The sequence below is a fragment of the Anser cygnoides genome, chromosome 2, assembly GCF_040182565.1.
Source record: "Anser cygnoides isolate HZ-2024a breed goose chromosome 2, Taihu_goose_T2T_genome, whole genome shotgun sequence".
Classification (NCBI taxonomy): Eukaryota; Metazoa; Chordata; class Aves; order Anseriformes; family Anatidae; genus Anser; species Anser cygnoides.
The window spans coordinates 1,350,814-1,368,451 of NC_089874.1; the positions used below are offsets into that span (position 1 = coordinate 1,350,814).

General features: G+C 69.9%; 4 protein-coding genes and 3 non-coding genes across 8 annotated transcripts; 1 reads left to right on the top strand and 6 right to left on the bottom strand.

Annotated features, from left to right (window-relative positions):
- Nucleotides 1–1,044: 1,044 nt before the first annotated feature.
- TBRG4 (transforming growth factor beta regulator 4) lies at nucleotides 1,045–9,733 on the bottom strand. Its single transcript, XM_066991072.1, has 11 exons — nucleotides 9,613–9,733; nucleotides 9,098–9,518; nucleotides 7,919–8,239; nucleotides 7,038–7,209; nucleotides 5,876–6,033; nucleotides 5,510–5,620; nucleotides 4,528–4,672; nucleotides 3,749–3,991; nucleotides 3,291–3,402; nucleotides 2,876–2,990; nucleotides 1,045–1,245 (listed from the first exon to the last, which is right to left on the bottom strand). The coding sequence occupies exons 2-11, from the start codon at nucleotides 9,461–9,463 to the stop codon at nucleotides 1,144–1,146; spliced, it is 1,845 nt and encodes a 614-aa protein (XP_066847173.1). The 5' UTR covers nucleotides 9,464–9,518; nucleotides 9,613–9,733; the 3' UTR covers nucleotides 1,045–1,143.
- LOC125180959 (small nucleolar RNA SNORA5) lies at nucleotides 1,304–1,440 on the bottom strand. Its single transcript, XR_007159932.2, has one exon. It is a non-coding gene; the product is annotated as a small nucleolar RNA SNORA5 (small nucleolar RNA).
- LOC136790216 (small nucleolar RNA SNORA5) lies at nucleotides 3,503–3,641 on the bottom strand. The gene has a single exon (XR_010829761.1). It is a non-coding gene; the product is annotated as a small nucleolar RNA SNORA5 (small nucleolar RNA).
- Nucleotides 4,079–4,221, bottom strand: LOC136790217 (small nucleolar RNA SNORA5). Its single transcript, XR_010829762.1, has one exon. It is a non-coding gene; the product is annotated as a small nucleolar RNA SNORA5 (small nucleolar RNA).
- A 1,703-nt stretch (nucleotides 9,734–11,436) lies between the features above and the next one.
- On the top strand, nucleotides 11,437–13,089 carry CAMP (cathelicidin antimicrobial peptide). The gene is made up of 4 exons (XM_066991119.1): nucleotides 11,437–11,611; nucleotides 12,313–12,420; nucleotides 12,558–12,641; nucleotides 12,907–13,089. The coding sequence occupies exons 1-4, from the start codon at nucleotides 11,438–11,440 to the stop codon at nucleotides 13,000–13,002; spliced, it is 462 nt and encodes a 153-aa protein (XP_066847220.1). The 5' UTR covers nucleotide 11,437; the 3' UTR covers nucleotides 13,003–13,089.
- Nucleotides 13,090–13,958: 869 nt separating this feature from the next.
- LOC125180957 (cathelicidin-2) lies at nucleotides 13,959–15,145 on the bottom strand. Its single transcript, XM_066991341.1, has 4 exons — nucleotides 14,970–15,145; nucleotides 14,559–14,666; nucleotides 14,383–14,466; nucleotides 13,959–14,106 (listed from the first exon to the last, which is right to left on the bottom strand). Exons 1-4 carry the CDS (start codon nucleotides 15,141–15,143, stop codon nucleotides 13,996–13,998), a joined length of 477 nt encoding a protein of 158 aa, XP_066847442.1. The 5' UTR covers nucleotides 15,144–15,145; the 3' UTR covers nucleotides 13,959–13,995.
- Nucleotides 15,146–15,603: 458 nt separating this feature from the next.
- On the bottom strand, nucleotides 15,604–16,892 carry LOC125180958 (cathelicidin-B1-like). 2 transcript variants are annotated; one of them, XM_048053849.2, is made up of 3 exons: nucleotides 16,097–16,869; nucleotides 15,923–16,027; nucleotides 15,604–15,821 (listed from the first exon to the last, which is right to left on the bottom strand). In XM_048053849.2, the coding sequence occupies exons 1-3, from the start codon at nucleotides 16,376–16,378 to the stop codon at nucleotides 15,699–15,701; spliced, it is 510 nt and encodes a 169-aa protein (XP_047909806.2). In that variant the 5' UTR covers nucleotides 16,379–16,869; the 3' UTR covers nucleotides 15,604–15,698. The 2 variants fall into 2 exon arrangements, with proteins under 2 accessions (XP_047909806.2, XP_066847441.1); XM_066991340.1 differs by having other exon boundaries at nucleotides 15,923–16,892.
- Nucleotides 16,893–17,638: the final 746 nt, after the last annotated feature.

The following is a 17,638-nucleotide window of genomic DNA, read 5'->3' on the forward strand; positions in this document are numbered from 1 at the left end:
CCCCCCCGCAGTGTCCCCAAGCCCGGTGTCCCCCGGGGGGGGGGGACAGGATCGGGCCCCGGTGTCGCCATGGCGGTGGCGCTTCTCCTCCTCCCGTCTCCATGGGGATGGGGAGGAGGATGGGGACGGCTCCCTGGTAATGCTGGGGGGGGCACACATCGGTACCCCCCCCCCCTCTGCGCCATGGGGTGGGGACACCCCATACGGACGCGCTGACGGCTCCTGGGGAGGAGGGGGACGTTTGGCGGGGAGCTGGCGCCCGTGGGACGCCCCCAGGCCGCCCAGTCCCGGTTGGGGGCAACCACCCCAGCTGCCCAAACCCCAGAACCCCCCCCCAAAACGTCCTGCCCCCCCCCCCCCAAAATCAGGGCCCGACGCGGCAGGGAGCGAGGCCGGCGCTGGCGTGGTGCCGGTGCCAGGAGCAGCCCCAGCCGTGACTCAGCACCGCCGCCGCCGCCTCGTCCCCACGGCCAGGGCTCTGCCGGGGGGGCTCCGTCCCCAGCCGGGGGGGTGCTGGGACCAGGCCGAGCACCCGGGGTCCGGCGGTGTCCCCACGGCCGAAAACCCGCTCGCCGTGGCCCACACGGCCGCTTAAATCCCCCCCAAAACCCGGCAGCCAGCTCGCAGCGGGGTTTTCTTGCTTTCTCACTGCCCGGCTGGGGGACGTGGGGACGGGGGGGGGACAGAGCCCGCGTGTGCTGGGGGACACGGAGCTGGGACAGAGGCATATTGGGGGGGGGGGGGCTCCCCGGTGCCCCTCTGGGGTCCTGCTGCCCCTGCTCGCGCCGCGCAGCCTCCCCGGGGACAAGGCACTGCGGGTGAGACGGGGAGGCAGCGAGGCTGTGCCATTAACCCTCAGCTCCGGGGGCCAGCGTGCGCAGGGCCCGACCCCAAAAGCAGCATTTTGGGGGGGGCACGGAGCAGCGCAGCCCTCCTCCTGATCCCCCCCGCCCCCCAAACCCCAAGGACGAACCCCAAACCCCCGGCGCAGAGCGGCGCAGCCCCTCCAGCCCCGTTCCCGGCGCAGGCAGCAGGGCAGAGCCGTGTGGTTTATTGGGGGGGCGTTTTATTGGGGGGGCGTTTTATTGGGGGGGGGGGTTATCGGGGCACGCCGCTGACACACACACACGCAGAGCCCGGCCGCTAGCTCGCCAGCTCCTTGGCCAGGGCCTTGTTGAGCTTGTCCCTGAGGTAGGCCACCCGCTGCCGCTCCAGCTTCAGCTCCAGGAACTCGTAGTGGGGAACCTGCGGCGGGGAAGAGAAAGGGGGTGAGGGTCTGGGGGGGCCAGGGGGGGCTGCCGGGGGCTGTGCGTGGCCTTATTTTTATCCCCGCAGCCCCACGGCAGGGACGCGGGGCCCATGAAGCACGGCCCTTGCTGTGGCAGCCCTTGGGCCGGTCCCCACCACCGAGAGGCGGGCACCGAATTTGACAAGGCTGCGGGCGCAGAGGGGACGTTTCGGGGCCACTTTGGGGCCATTTCTCCCCCCCCACACACCCCCAAGATAAATCCCAGCTGCGGCCCCAAAGCAGCCGCCATCACCGCGGGGGAACAAGGGGCTTCCGTAAGCAGGGCGCAAAGCAGCGGGAGCAGCACGGGGACCGCTCGCAGCGGGGCAGAGCCGCGGCGGCCTCAGGGAGCACCAGAACCTGCCCCATTTTTCACCCGATTTGCGGGGCTCCGGGGGCCGCTTCCTCCCGTCTCCGTGTCCCGTCGGCCTCCCCCAGCAGCCGGGGGGAAAGACGGGCGACACCGGGTTTTTTTGGAGGCTGCCTCCCTCCAGGAGGAGGTTAGGGGGGCCGGGGAGCCTTCAGGGCCTCCGTCCACCACGGTGCGTGTCCCACGGGGGCTTGGGGACCCGTCCCTTTTATGCCCCTGGGCTCCCCACCCCAAAAAGGGGAGCAGGAGCCGCAGGCCCAGCGCCGGCTTTGGGGGCGGGATGAACGCTCCTCGGCACAGCACCGCTCATCTCCGCGCCCAGGGGAGCAGATTTGATGCCTGGGGGGGGGATCCCCCCGCCCACCCCGGCTGGATGGAGCTGCTGCCAGGCGAGGCTCAAGCCTCGGGAAGCGACGTTTTCCCTCCTCCTCTTCTCCATCTCCCCCCGAAATCTCCAGCCGGGGAGCAGGGGGAGGTTACGCACAGCACCAGGAGCCCCCGGCCTCAAAACGCAGCAGCTCGGCGGGCGAAACGTGCCCGAGCTCGGGCTCTTTGTGGGGCCGGGCAGCGGCGGCAGCGGGGGCGACACGTGGCTCGCCGCCCGCCGAGCTAAAATTACCCCGGGGAGGCTCAATAACGCGTGACCCCGCCGCAGCACGGGGCTCCGGAGCAGGGATCAGCGCGGCTAAGACCTCGCCCGCTGTCCTCCTCCATTACCGAGCCCCCCCCCCACCCCCCCGCCAGGTGGCCCGCGGAGGATCAGGGCGGCTAAGCCCGGTGTGGGACCGCAGCAACGGGCGCTGGGGGCTGACGGGACCGCGCAGGACCCCCCCCCGGCCCCGAGCCATCAGGATTAGGGTGAGGGGAGCAAGAAGCCGGCCCGACTCCTCTCCCCTCTGGCACCGGGGGGGTTAGGGGCTTCCTGAGGGTGACCCAGCCCACGGCAGTGCCACCTCCTGGCCCCCCCCAGGGTGCCGTCCTGCTCCTCCGAGGAATTAGGAAGCTCCGAGGAATTAGGAAGCAGGGGCAGGAGGGGCGCGGAGGCAGCAGCGTTTCACCTGAAGCCAGGCTAAAAGCGAGCTGCCGTGCCCCCACAGCCCCCCGCAGGAGGGGGGGGGGCTGCGCTTTTTTCGCTCCCCCTCACAGGGGGGCAAGCAGAGAGGCAGAGGGAGGCCGGGGCAGCCCCCGCAGCCTCGCCCTCCTCCGCGGCTACTCACGTCCACCACGAGGAAGCCGGCCGCCTGGATGTGGCGCCGGGCCATGGCGTAGCGGCCCAGCAGCTCCTTGCTCCTGTTGCTGAAGTTTGGGAACTCCCACCTGAGGAAGGCGACCCTGGGGGGGACACGCGGAGGGCACGGGAGGCCGTGAGAGGGGGGCCGGAGCCCCGCGGGAGCCGGGAGCAGCGGCAGAAGGGACTGCGGTGGCGCGCTGACACCGGAGCTCAGCGCTGGGCTGGGTTTTGAGCACGAACACCGCGCTGCTGGCTGAAACCCATCCCTCCCCAAGCCCAGACGGCCGAAACAGCCAGGGAGGCAGCTGGGCAGGCAGCCCCGGCACGCGGGGGCAGCCCCCACGGCACCGTCCCCCGGGGACGGCGGAGCCCCGGCATCCCGCGGCCGCGCCCAGACCCACCTCCTGGCGCCCGGCGGCAGCGGCTTCGTCCCCTCGGCGTGGAGCAGGTGGGGAGCGGCGAAATCCTTCACGGGGAGGGGTTTGTTTTCGCCGTTCAGCACCGCTTCGGCGTCTGCGGAGAGCGGGGAACACGAGGGCCGGCTGCTGGGGGCCACCCGGCTGCCTTCCCCCCGCCAGCGCCCGCTCCGGGAGCACCTCCCCTCGGGCGGGGGACGTGTCCGTGGCACGATTTTATCCCCGGCGTCCCACGGGGAAGGGACGCGGGGCCCATGGACTACGGAAGTCGCTGTGGCAGCCGGCTGGCCGGTCCCCGCCACCGAGAGGCCGGGGACCGAATTTGACAGGGCTGCGGGGCGGCGAGAGGTCGGAGGCCGCACGACGAGAGGGGACGTAACCCCCCCGGCGGGGTCCTGCCGCTCGCCACCGGCGTGGGGGGCGCGGGGAGAGGGCACGCTCACCGATCTGCCAGCCGTAGACGGTGGGGACGTCGAAACGTCCCTTGTCGTGGCCGCCCAGCACCCCCGCCAGGGCCTCCCGCAGGCCGCTCTGCAGCTGGCTGGCTCTGTCCCCCGGCGGCCCCGCGGCACCCAGCGCGTCGGCCGGCAGGAACGGCCCCCGGTACTCGGGGCTCTCCAGCTTGGCCGCCGCGTTGATGTGCGCCAGCTTCACCCGCAGGGTCTGGGCCTTGGGGGACGGATCGTCTGCCGGGGGGGGAAGAAGAGGAGAGCAGGGATTTGCACGCAGGACACCCAATGCCCACAGAAGGGGCGGCTCCGGGGGCACGGCCCCGCTGTCTGCGGCACAATTTTTTATCCCCAGGGTCGCACGGGAGGGGGGGACGCGGGGCCCGTGGGCTACAGCCGTTGCTGTGGCAGGCGGCTGGCCGGCTCCTGCCACGGAGGAGGCAGGGACTGAATCTGACGGGGCTGCGCCTCCCCGGCGGGCGCCGTTTCAAGGAGAAGCGCCGAGCCCTCCACCTCCCGAGGCGCAAAGGTTTGGGGACAGCGCGCGTGGAGCAGTAAAACCGTGCCCTGGGGCGCGTGGCTCCCCCCCAGGGCTGAGGGCAACGCGTCGCCCTGCTGGGGCTCGACCCCGCGGGCACGTCGGAGCCGCGCTCGGGGACACCGACCCCCGTCGGGGACACTGACCCCCCTCCTGGTCCCGGCTGGAGCTACCACGACCTGCGCCGGGCCGAATTCAGGCAGCCCCCAGAGCCGTTATCCCCGTCCCCCCTCACCTCGGATGCGAGCGTGGAAGTCGGGCGCCAGCACTCGCTGCAGGTAGTGGGGCTCGGCTTGCTGCAGCACGCACAGCGACCACACCAGGTCGGTGAGCAGCTGGGGCTCCAGGCCGCCCAGCTGGCCCCGCAGCTCCTCGTGCACCTGCCCCGGCACAAAACCCGCAGCTCAGCACCACGACGCGCGCCCGCATCCCCGCTCCTGCGGCGCTCCTCCCCGGGCTGGCTGCCGCCGGGAGGATTCGGGACCGCTCCGCGGCAGCCTCGTGGTGCTGAGGGTTTGGGTTTTTCTTTCTGCAATGCCTCAAAAATTGAGTTAATTAGGGGGGTGGTTGGAGCAGAGGGCTTTTCCAACCCTAACGATCGCGATTTTGGGTGCCATCCCTCCTCGGCTGTGCACCACACGCGAGCGGCTGGCAGCCACGCCGCAGCCCCTCTCCGGTGAGGATCCATCCCCAGGGAGAGCCGCCTGCCCCTCCCGTGCCCCTGCAGGAATTCGGGGCGCCGGGGGCGAGGGAAGGGGCTCCCTGCTGCCAGCCCCCGGCTCAGGCGCGGCGGGAGGCTCCCGTTTCCCAGGCGGCGGCCTCCTTCCTTCCGGCAGGAACCCAAAAACCAGCGCCGCGGTGCTGAGGGCTGGGCGAGCCAGGCGGCTGCGCGACCCCGAACCCCCCGCGGCCTCGTTACGGGGAAGCTAATTACAGCGCGCCGCGTTCAGGAGGGCACGCCAACACCCACGCGCTGCTTGCGGCTGCTGGAAAAGGGAGCCCGCAGGGGCTGGGGAGCTCGCGGTGCGCTGCCTGCTTCTGCGATCGCCCAGCACGCGGCTCAGGAGGGGATTTTCAGCCCGTCGTGAGCTGCGGGGTCCCCATTCCCCTTTCCCGCAGCGGTCTGAGCCTTCCGACGCCCGCTTTTTGCTCTGGATGTGCCTGGGGGAGGCGCGCGGCCTTCCCAGGGACCCTAGGGAGGGAGGGAGGGAGGTTACCATCTTAAAGAAGTCCTCGCTGCTGCTGGGCTGGAAGTTGAGGCGGGCGAAAGACAGGATGATGCTGCACAGGTGGGCGACCGGGAGCTGCTTGGCGTTGTCCAGGGCGTACTGCGAGACAGGGGAAGCAAAACCAGAGCTTGTCGTCATCTGTCCTGGGCGAGCACGGCCAGGGAAAGATTAAAAACCACCACCCGAGGACGCGCCCGGCCCCTGCGGCGAGGTAGGAACACACGAGCACGGGATCTCTGAGGACTTCTGTAGGATTTTTTTTTTTAAAGGGGAAAGCTGAGAGCAGAAGCAGAGCTCCGCAACATTCCCGCTCGTCCGCTGGGGGCAGGGAGGGCCCCACCGGCGCCCCCTCACCTGAGCGATGGCCTCGAAGAGGGGCAGGCTGAGCCACTTGAGGAGGGCGAAGGACCTGATGCAGCGCGTCACCTCGACGGGCGTCATGGTGGCCACGTGGGGGTGCAGGTCGGCGGCTATCTTCTGGAAGACCTGGGGCTGGTGGAAATTCAGTTTTCCTTAAAGGAGCAAAAGAAAAGCGGCAGCCGCTTACACGGAGCTGCTACGGGAGCCGTGCCCGGGCGGGCGGGGTGCCACGAGGCTGTTTTTTTAGGACCAGGGGAGGCTGGAGACATCGCCACGAGAAGCGCGAGCCCCCCCCACCTCCAAGGCCGTGCCTCGTGGGGTGATCCTTTATTTTTTGGGAACGTCCAGCCCGCGCAGACCACCCCGCCCCAGGGGCAGACAGAAAGTCTGTTCCACTGACAAAAGCTGGACGGGGAACTGAGGAGCAGCTCCCCTCGGCTCCCCTGGCTGCCTTCCCCCCATTTTCCGGGCAGGGGCGCACAGCATCGCACGGAGAGGGGCCGGAGAACCACGGCACCGAGGATGATAACACCAATTATCGATCAGCCTGCTGTGAACGGGGCCGGTTTGCAAGCGAGGAGACGGAAACAGGGACTCCCTGAGAAACGCCTGGTCGGGGAAGGAGGCAGGAGAGGATCTCGGGCCGTTTGGGGATCTCAGCTAACTGCCGGGCTGCCCCGTGCCCTAACTGCCCTTCCGAAGCACTCTCGTCCCTTCTTCCCGCACGCTGGAAGGAAAACCGGGGCACGCTGCTGACCACACGCGCCCGGGCCGTGCCCAAACGGGCTCTGGGGTGAGGCGGCAGCGAGTCGAAGCAGCCAGCAGCACGGAGCTGAGCGCGCACGCTGTGCCGCCACAGGAGGTCTCCCTCACCGCCGCTGGCACCAAAAAAACCATGCTGGGAGCGTGGGGCAGAGCCGGGGGGCAGGCAGAACTGCGGCCAGAGGCTGTGCCGTCAGCGGGAGAGGCGCCGGGGCTCGCTCCGCCTGCACCCGGAGCTGGAAACGAGGTGGCTGCGCTGGCTGGCACATCCCCGGCCTCCCTCCTCTGTCACAGGTCCCCCCCCGGGTGGCAGCGACGCTGTCAGAGCCCGGCTCGAGCGCCCAGGAGGAGCCGAGCTGCCCTCGGCAGGTCCTGACCCGGCCGAGTCGCTTACCATAGGCGAAAATCAGGTCCGTCAGGGTGCCGAGGCTGAGCTCCACGTGCTTCTGAAGCAGGTGGTAGGACAGGGCGCGGAGCAGGGGCACGCAGCGCCGGTTCTGGTACGCCAGGGCCAGCGTGATCTTCCGGATGTCTTCGGGGCTGAACTGCTCCGCCAGCTCCAGGGCCTGACAAAGAAACGTCGGGACGTCAGGGGGGAGGCACGCAGCCAGCCGTGGACGCGGGGCGTGACGGGCCGCTGCCCGGGAGGTCGCCCTCGCTCCTCTCAGCGAGGCCCGTGCCCTGATTTTGCTTTAATTTGCTGCCCCAAACCTGTGGTTTGCGTTAAGCTGTTAACCCCTGTTGGGTTGCAAGGACCCCGAGGACGTTTCCCTGCTGCCGGGAGGGACAGAAAGAGGGAGCAGGCCTCCCTCAGCACCTTCCCTGCCAAGTCAGGCTGCGAGGGGGAGGAAAAGGACAGCACTTCTGGCCGTTAGGTTCTGCTGGCTCCGCAATTTACCGCCTGCCAGCTGAGCTCAGGCGGTTCTAGCACAAAATAAGGCAATTCTGGCACAAAAAAAGGCAATTCCAGCCTCAGAGCGCAGCACATCAGCCTTCAAGTGGCTCAGAGCAGCGCGTTGAGGGAGCTCCCACCCGCAAACTCCCCACCTGCGTGGCTCCTCGGGGGGGAAATGCTTCTCCCGAGCACGGGAAGCTGCTCAAAGAGCTGCCAGCGGGCACGCAGCGGAGCGCTAACACAGAGATGTGCGTGGAATTAGCACTCCTCTGCTTGGCAGGCTAAGCAGGTGCCCACAGGGAACGTCCCAAAGCTGTTTTCCGCCCCCAGAACGATGATCTGAAGGGAACGGAGCAGGCTGAGAGCACCTGGAGCCCTACCTTGTCCTCCAGGCGGTCCATCAGGGCCGGGGAGATGTGCCCGACCTTGGCAATCAGCGCCACCACGGTGCGGGTGCCCTCCAGCTCCGTCCAGCGCAGCTCCAGCTTCCTGATGACCTCGCCCAGCAGCTTGCTGCTCTCCTTCTCCGGCCTGGTGGCCAGGAACTCGGCCAGGGAGGCGAGCTGGCGGAAGGTGAGGCGCCGCAGCCGCCACAGCACCTCGTGCTCCACCGACTGCATCTCCCTGCTGCTGCTCTGCATCCCCAGGGAGTAGAGGCTCTTCAGCGCGTTCACCAGGGTGTTGTTCCACACCTGAGAGATCTGGGCAGCCAGGAGGAATAGGGAAAGACGTTGATCAGCTGTGACAAGCAGGTGGCACTGCTCCGTGGCTACGGGGAGAGCTGCAGCGCTGAGCGCTGGAACCGACAGAGCTCAGGGCACTTGGACCAGGCGGCTTTGAGCAAACAAAGGCTTCAACCTCCCAGCCCACCCTTTAGGCAAAGTCCCAAAACGGTGCTCTTCAAGTTTTTGGAGCTGAGCACTGCTCTGCTTCACGCCCTAAGGTTCAGAATCTCTGGCGTGTCAACACAAGGATGCTGCAATGTCATTAATTACTGCCTGGCCAAGCTGCTTTGGCACGGGAGTTGGACCCGATGATCTCTTGAGGTCCCTTCCAACCCCTACAACTCTGTGATTCTGTGATTTTAGTTTGTTTTATTTATTTTAGTCTGCATCAAAGCACCCGTGCATCTGCAAATCCCTTTCTTACATTGAGTTACCCAGGACTGCAGGCTGCTGCAGCAGCTCTTTGGAAGGATAACTGTGCTTGCAGCGAGTTTGCTTGATTAACTCTCAGCTAATTGTGTTCATAGCCACTCCCCTGGGCAGCAAGGCCGCGCTGCCAGCTTCTCTCTCTCCCAGTGCTGCAGCGTGGCCCTTCCAGCTCTGGGGCACCCCTGTTGCTGCGGGCTTGTCCCACAGACACGGGGACCCTGTTTTGAGCTGAAGCTGGTGGCGGTGGGCTCTGAAACGTCTCAGCCACCAAGCACCGAGCAGGCGGCAGCTTTGGCTCGCCGCAACAACAAAAAAACGGGGGGAAGGAGAAGAGCCATCCGGGCAGGCGGACGCGGGCAGGGGGGCAGGCAGCTTTCGGGGCGCGCCGCCCGTCAGGGCACCCACCTGCGAGTCCATCACGCCGACGAGCTGCCTGAAGCGGTGGTCCTGCAGGATGCTCTGCGCCTCCAGCTTCTGCTCGGCCGCCAGCCACGAGAGGCGGCTGATGACGAGCGAGGCCTGGTTGCTGCTCAGCCCCGGCGCCTCGCTCAGCTCCAGCAGCTCCCGGGGCCCCGCCGCCGCCTCCACCAGCTCCCTCAGCGCCCTGTGCTCGGCCCCGCCGCTCTCCTCCGGCCGTTCCTTGGCGGACGCCCCGTCGGCGGCGGGGCCCGGGGCGTGAAGCGAGGCCCGGAGCCGCGAGGCCGGGCCGGGCCCGCAGGAGATGGCGGCCAGGTGCCGCCAGCAGCAGCGCCCCACCAGCCGGGCTGCCATGGCGGGGGAGGGGCGGGGGGGGGAAGCCGGGGCTCAGCGCCGCATCGCGGGGAGGCTGCGGGGGGAGAAAAATTAAAATAAATTTAGGAACGGAGCCGGCGCGACGCGCCCCCCCCCCCCCTCCCGCCATGCCACCCCCCGGGACCGACCTCGCCCGGCCCTCGCCGCACGGACAGCCCGCACCACGCCGAGTGCGGGCGCTGACTGATGACGTCACCGCAACGCCGCCACCTCTTATTGGCGCGCAGCTCAGCCAGCCGCGCGCTGATTGGTTGGAGGTCCGGGGAGAGAGGAGAGCGGCTTCCGGTGCACGGCGGCTGGGGGCCGCCATTTTGTGGTGGCGGCTCGGCCCCTGCCCTTGTGCGGGGTCGGGGCGGGAGGGGAGCGCGGGGCGGGTCCCGTGCCCTTGGGGTCGCAGAGACACCAAATACACGAAGTCAGAAGCCATAAAAAAAAGTCAGATCTGCACAGAACCACCCCAAAACCCGGCCCCCGTGTCCAAGGGCGTGTCCAAATGTTTTCTTGAGCTCCGGCAGCTCGGGGCCGTGCCCCCGTCCCCGGGCAGCCCGTCCCAGTGCCCGACCACCTCTGGGTGCAGAACCTTTCCCTAACCCCCAGCCTGACCCTCCCCTGCCCCAGCTCCGGGCCGGTCCCTCGGCTCCTGGCGCTGTCCCCAGGGAGCAGAGCTCAGCGCCCGCCCCTCCGCCATGCGGCCTCCCCTCGGCTCCTCCCGGCCCCACGACCCCAAGGCCCCGGCCGCTCCTCGCACCTCTTGTCCTGCAGACCCTGCACCGTCCCCACTGCCTTCCCTTGGCCTCCGTTGGCCTCCATTGGCCTCCTTTGGCCTCTGTTGGCCTCCACCGCCCTCCTCTGACTTCCTCCACCCCCCCTTGGCCTCCTTCACCCGCTCCTCCCCATACCCAGCGCCAAAGGGGCCGTGGCGCCGGGGGCCCCGCGGCAGAGCCGTGGCAGATTTACGGCCTCCCGGGACTTCCCGGCCTCGACGCCCACCCTCGGGGCCGGCGCTGACCGGGTCGCGGGGCCGCCCTGCGCTGCCGCTCCCCTGCGGCTGTTTGCTCAGCGCCGCGGGCTTGGCGCGAGGGCCGGCGGCCTCCCCCCTGCCGCCACCCCCCTGGCGCTCCGGAAAGCCCCGGCCGTGCCCCCCCCATGGGCCCGGGGGGCTCATAAAGGCACCCAGCGCCCGCCGCCAGGCACGAGGAGGAGGCCGCGGGGGGCCGCGAGGCCCCGGGGGGGTCCCGGTGCCGCCCCGGGGCTGACGCCGCCGCCTCTCCCCGCAGCCCGGCCGCAGCTGGGGGGCCTGGATCCGCGAGCACTGGGCCGGCCTCAGGCAGCGCCTGCGGGAGCGCGGCCCCCCGTGGACCCGCGGCCGGCGGAGCCGCACCAGCCCCACGCGGTCCTGAGGAGCCCTGGCAGGAGCCGGTGCCGTGCGAGCGTCACAGCCCTGTGTCCCAATTAACGTCCCGATTAACGTCCCGATTAACGTCCCTCGCACCCGCTGTGTTCGTGTCCATCCCTTCCATCCGCCGTGGCTGTGTTTGCGTCCCTGCGCCTCCCCATGTACACTCCCCAAGGGCTGGAGTCCCCACGGGGCACGATGTCCCCAGGGTGTCCCCAAGGTGTCCCCTCCACATATTCCTGCTCCCCAAGGGCCGGTGTCCCCACAGGGGACGATGTCCCCAACATGTCCCCAAGGTCTCCCCTCCACATGCGCTCGCTCCCCAAGGGCCGGTGATGCACACATGCGGAGGGCACGGAGCAGGGCAGGGGACAGCCCCGTCCCCACCACAACCCCCCCATCCCGCCGTGTCCCCCCCCCAAAATAAAACGGCCGCGTTGTGGCTGCCCCCCCGCCCCTTGGCCCCAAAGTTTCCGCGGGGCCGTGCCCGCGCCGCGTTGCACAACCCTGGGGGCCGATAAAAGGCATCGGGGGCTGCGGGGCGACACGGGGCGAGGATGGCGAGCTGCTGGGTGCTGGTGCTGGCGGTGCTGGGGGGGGCCTGCGCCCTGCCCGCCCCGGCCCCCCTCGCCTACACCCAGGTGCTGGCGCAGGCCGTGGACTCCTTCAACCAGCGCCCCGACGTGCAGAACGCCTTCAGGCTGCTCAGCGCCGACCCCGAGCCCAGCCCGGTGAGCACAGATTTAGGGGACACCTTGGGGACACCCTGAGGACACCTCGGGGACGCTTGGGGACACCTCGGCGACACCCTGGGGACACCGTGGGGACACTGGGGTGACGTCCTGGGGACGCCCTTGGGGACATTTTGGGGATATCGTGGGGACAACCTGGGTATATCAAGGGGGATGATGTGGGGACATCCTGGGGACACCCTTGGGGGCATGAAGGGGACACCAAGGGATGTCTTGGGGACACCTTGTGGCCATCGATGGGACTTCCCGGGGACACCTTGGGGACACTGAGGGTGCACCCGGGGGGGGACATTATGGGGACGCTGGGGGGACGGGGCAGGGGACACTCTGAGCGGGGACATCAGTGGGACACCCTGGAGACTTTGGGGGGACGCCCTTGGGATATGGAGGGGACACTGGGGGGACACCCTGGGGACATGGAGGGGACACGGGGGGGGCATTGAGGGGGCACCGGGGGGACATTTGGGGGACACCCTGGGGACATCAATGGGACACCTTGGAGAAACTGGTGGGACGCTGGGGGGGGGATATCAAGGGGACACGAAGGGGACACCGCGCGGCCGGTGATGGCGGTGTAGGGGTGCGGGATGGGGCTCAGGGCTGCTCCCCCCAAACCGCTGGCTCTGAGCAGTGCCCGGGGGGGGGGTCCCTGGGGGGGCCGCCACCCCCTGTCCCCGCAGGATGTCCAGCTCAGCTCCCTGCGGAACCTCAACTTCACCATCATGGAGACGCGCTGCCCCGCGCACACCGGCGCCCGCCCCGACACCTGCGACTTCAAGGAGGACGGGGTGAGCGCCTCGCTGGGCCGGGGGGGGGGGTCCCTGGGGTCCCTTGGAAGGATTGGGGGGGGCAGGGGGAGAGGTGACAGCCCCATGGGGGGGGGGGGGCTGCGCGTCCCCGTGCTCAGCGCCCCCGCTGCCCGCAGCTGATCAAGGACTGCTCCGGGCCCGTGCTGACGCAGAGCGGCCGCCCCGTGCTCGACGTCACCTGCGTGGACTCCACGATGGACGTGAGTGGGGGGACACCGGGGCGGGGGGGGGGGGACAGGACACTGGGGGGTGGCCCCAGGGATGCTCGGGACCCCCCCTGTGCTGGTGGCAAGGGGGGGGACACACACCCTGCGGGGCGGCCCCAGGGATGCTCGGGACCCCCCTGTGCTGGTGGCACTGCTGGGGGCCGCTCCCGGGGGGACCTTCCTTGGAGGGAGGGGGGGTGCGTGGGGGGTCCCCTGTTGTGTCCCCCCCCCCCCCGGTGACACCGCTTTGTCCCCGCAGCCCGTCCGCGTCAAGCGCTTCTGGCCGCTGGTGCCGGTGGCGATCAACACCGTGGCCGCTGGCATCAACCTCTACAAGGCCATCAGGAGGAAATGAGCCCCCCCCCGGGAGCCCCCCCGTCACCGCTGCCGCCCCCCCGCTGCCCCCTGTCCCCCCCCCCCCCCAATAAAGCTGCTTCCCGGCCGCGCTGTGCCCGCTCTGTGTGCCCTCGGGGTGCGGGGGACACGGGGGGGTGATGGGGATGGGGACGGTCCCTGGGGGGGCAGCGGTGTGGGGGGAGCGGGGTCTGCCCCATGGGGGCCCTGTAGCGATGTCTGTCCCCCCCCCCCCCCCCGCCTCCCCATGCACCCATGGGCACCTTCTGAGCTCGGGGACTTGTGGCCACGGGGCAGGGACAGGGCACGTCCCCTGGCACCCGCTGGGGACTGGCACGTCCCGTGGAACCTGGGGACAACCACGGGTCCCCCAGGGACGCACAGGGCACCGGGGGGGGGTCTGGGTTTCAAAGAGGGCAGTGCCTGGGGGCTGCGTGAGCCTGTGGGGACATTGCAGGGGACATGGGGGACATGGGGGACATGGGGGACATGGGGACGGCACCACAGCTCCAGCTCCTAGGGCATGGGATCCCCACATGTCCCCACAGCCCCGTCCCAAACCGCTGGTGACGGCCCCGGTGGCTCCGTGCTGATCCCCCCCCCGTGGGCATCTGGGGACATCCTGGGCTGGGGGGGGGGGGGGTCTTTGGGAGCACAGCCCCCGTGGTTTGGGGACAAAACACCGCGGGGGGTGGGATGGAAACCACTTGTGGGGGACGGGGGGGCTCGGCAACGCTTCTTATGGGGATGGGGATGGGGTCCCAACGGCAGCTGTGCCCAAAACCCAGCCCCACAGCGAACGCTTCGGAGGGGACGGGGCGAAAAACCCTGCTGGGAAATGCCACGGGACGTGGGGCCGTGCACCGGCACCGTGGGGACCCCCCCAACCCCTGCCTCAGTTTCCCCCTGGGGACCCGGGGACTTCCGTGGGGACCGGAGGCAAGGAGAGAGCCCGGGTCACGGTGGGTGGCCGTGCGCGGCCCCGTTTATTTGCTCAGCCGAAGCGGATGGTGCCGTGGGCTTGCACGCGGATGCTGACCCTGGGTCGAAAGCGCCGGATCCTGCCCAGGAAGCGGCCGAATCGGCCCCGCTGGACGAGGACGGGCTGCGGGGGGAAGGCGGGTGTCAGCAGGGTGTCACATCTGGGACCCCACATCCGGGATCCCAAATCTGGGACCCGGCATCGGGAGCCCTGAACGCGCCCAGGACCCCCCCGTCCCTCCCTCTGTCACCCCTGGGATGGAGACGTCGTGTCGTGGCAGCTCCATCCCCGGAGCTTTTGGGGATGGCGACACCACGGGACATGGCGAAGGAGCAAGGGCGCTGTCAGCCCCTGCCCCGTCCCCACCCGTGGGTGCCCCCCCCGAGCCCCCCCACTCACGTCGGAGGAGGCGTCCGTGCAGCGCAGGTCGACGTCGGGGGTGCCCTGCTGGAACGTCACCGGCCCCGAGCAGTCCTTGATGGCCTGGGGACACGCACGGCGTCACCCCCACGTGTCCCAGCACTGCTCCCAGCTGTGTCCCCCCCCCCCCCCCAACCCCCCCCAGCCCTCCTCACCCCGTTCTCCTTGAAGTCGCAGTCGTCGGCGGGCACCCGCGAGCCCGGGGCACAGTCTGTCTCCATTATGGTGAAGTTGAGCGCCCGCAGCGTGCTCAGGTCGATGCCCTGTGGGGAACAGTCACAACGAGCCCCCCCCCCCCAAGGCAGAAAAGCCCCCCCGAGCCCGTCCCCACGGTGTCCCCTGGATGTCCCCAGGGTGCCCCCAAGGTGTCCCCAGGGTGTCCCCAAGGTGTCCCCAGGGTGTCCCCGAGGGGTCCCCTCATCATCCCCCTTGATGTACCCAGGTTGTCCCCACGATAGCCCCAAAATATCCCCAAGGGTGTCCCCAGGATGTCACCCCAATGTCCCCAGGGTGTCCCCAGGGTGTCCCCAAGGTGTCCCCAAGGTGCCCCCTCGGTGTGTGCTCACCGGGGCAGGCTCGGGGTCGGCGCTGAGCAGCCTGAAGGCGTTCTGCACGTCGGGGCGCTGGTTGAAGGAGTCCACGGCCTGCGCCAGCACCTGGGTGTAGGCGAGGGGGGCCGGGGCGGGCAGGGCGCAGGCCCCCCCCAGCACCGCCAGCACCAGCACCCAGCAGCTCGCCATCCTCGCCCCGTGTCGCCCCGCAGCCCCCGATGCCTTTTATCGGCCCCCGGGGTTGTGCAACGCGGCGCGGGCACGGCCCCGCGGAAACTTTGGGGCCAAGGGGGGGGGGGGGCAGCCACAACGCGGCCGTTTTATTTTGGGGGGGGGACACGGCGGGATGGGGGGGTTGTGGTGGGGACGGGGCTGTCCCCTGCCCTGCTCCGTGCCCTCCGCATGTGTGCATCACCGGCCCTTGGGGAGCGAGCGCATGTGGAGGGGAGACCTTGGGGACACGTTGGGGACATCGTCCCCTGTGGGAACACCGGCCCTTGGGGAGCAGGAATATGTGGAGGGGACACCTTGGGGACACCCTGGGGACATCGTGCCCCGTGGGGACACCGGCCCTTGGGGAGTGTAAGCGGGGCGGCGCGGGGACGCAAACACGACCACGGCAGATGGAAGGGATGGACACGAACACAGTGGGTGCGAGGGACGTTTATTGGGACGTTAATCGGGACGTTAAATTGGGACACAGGGCTGTGACGCTCGCACGGCTCCGGCTCCTGCCGGGGCTCCTCAGGGCCGCGCGGGGCTGGTGCGGCTCCGCCGGCCGCGGGTCCACGGGGGGCCGCGCTCCCGCAGGCGCTGCCTGAGGCTGGCCCAGCGCTCCCGGATCCAGGCCCCCCAGCTGCGGCCGGGCTGCGGGGAGAGGCGGCGGCGTCAGCCCCGGGGTGGCACCGGGACCCCCCCGGGGCCTCGCGGCCCCCCACAGCCTCCCCCTCATGTCCTCGGGTCCTCACCTGCGGGCGGCAGCTCCGGCACGCGGTCGGTGGCATCCCCGTGGGCTGGCACCACGCGTCCTGCACGAGGAAGGTCAGCTCCTGCTGGCGCTGCGCGACCCCGAGCTGCAGGGGGAAGAGACCCTCAGGGACGGGATGGGACCCCCGGGCCAGCCCCGGCCCCCCAGCACTCACCCGGCCGGGCCAGGGCTGTAAGACCCGCAGCCGCAGGGCGCAGGGGCCCGGGGAGCCGCGGTGGAGCAGCCGCAGGGCCGCCAGCACGGCCTGCAGGGAGCTGGAGGGCCAGCGCCACGGCGGGGTCGGCGGGAGGGATCCATCCTGCCCCGGTGGCACGGATCCCTCTGGCCCGGCCGTGACGGCTCCCTCCAGCCCCGGCACCGGGGACGTGTCCGGCTCCGGCGAGACGGCTCCGGCCGGCGCCAGCAGCAGCAGCAGCAGCACCCAGCAGGGCCGCATCCTGCCCGCAGCCTCCTCCTCGTGCCTGGCGGCGGGCGCTGGGCCCCTTTATGAGCCCCCCGGGCCCGGGGGGGGCACGGCCGGGGCTTTCCGGAGCGCCAGGGGGGTGGCGGCAGGGGGGAGGCCGCCGGCCCTCGCGCCAAGCCCGCGGCGCTGAGCAAACAGCCGCAGGGGAGCGGCAGCGCAGGGCGGCCCCGCGACCCGGTCAGCGCCGGCCCCGAGGGTGGGCGTCGAGGCCGGGAAGTCCCGGGAGGCCGTAAATCTGCCACGGCTCTGCCGCGGGGCCCCCGGCGCCACGGCCCCTTTGGCGCTGGGTATGGGGAGGAGCGGGTGAAGGAGGCCAAGGGGGGGTGGAGGAAGTCAGAGGAGGGCGATGGAGGCCAACAGAGGCCAAAGGAGGCCAATGGAGGCCAAGGGAAGGCAGTGGGGATGGTGCAGGGTCTGCAGGACAAGAGGCGCGAGGAGCGGCCGGGGCCTTGGGGTCGTGGGGCCGGGAGGAGCCGAGGGGAGGCCGCATGGCGGAGGGGCGGGCGCTGAGCTCTGCTCCCTGGGGACAGCGCCAGGAGCCGAGGGGACGGCCCGGAGCTGGGGCAGGGGAGGGTCAGGCTGTGGGTTAGGGAAAGGTTCTGCACCCAGAGGTGGTCGGGCACTGGGACGGGCTGCCCGGGGACGGGGGCACGGCCCCGAGCTGCCGGAGCTCAAGGAGCGTTTGGACAACGCCCTCAGACACAGGGGCTGGGTTTTGGGGTGGTTCTGTGCAGATTTGACTTTTTTTTATGGCTTCTGACTTGGGACATTTGGTGTCTCTGTGACCCCAAGGGCAGGGAACCAGGAGGAGGAGGAGGAACGGCCACGACCTCAGCCCAGAAGAGCAACGAACGTGGCCGAAGGCCAAGCACGAGCCCATGAGGAAGTTGTCCAACATCAGAAAATGCTTCTTTATTGACAAGTGGCTGAACAAGGGGCTGGGTTTCCCCCAGTGGCCGTGCCCCGAGCCCTCTCCCCCCCTCTCCCGGCACAGACGGGACCCCCACAGCTGCGCTCCCACCCCCCAATGCCCCAGAGCGGCACCATCACCCCTGGAGCCCTCTGGAAACCTCCTGGGGGAGGCTCGGGGAGGCTCACCCCGTCCTGAGCACGGCACCACGGCGGGGTCTGGGTGGGAAGGGACCCCAAAACCCCCCACGGCCACCCCCTGCCGTGCCCAGGGCCCCCTGCCCCCAGCCCAGGCTGCCCCCAGCCCCATCCAGCCTGGCCTTG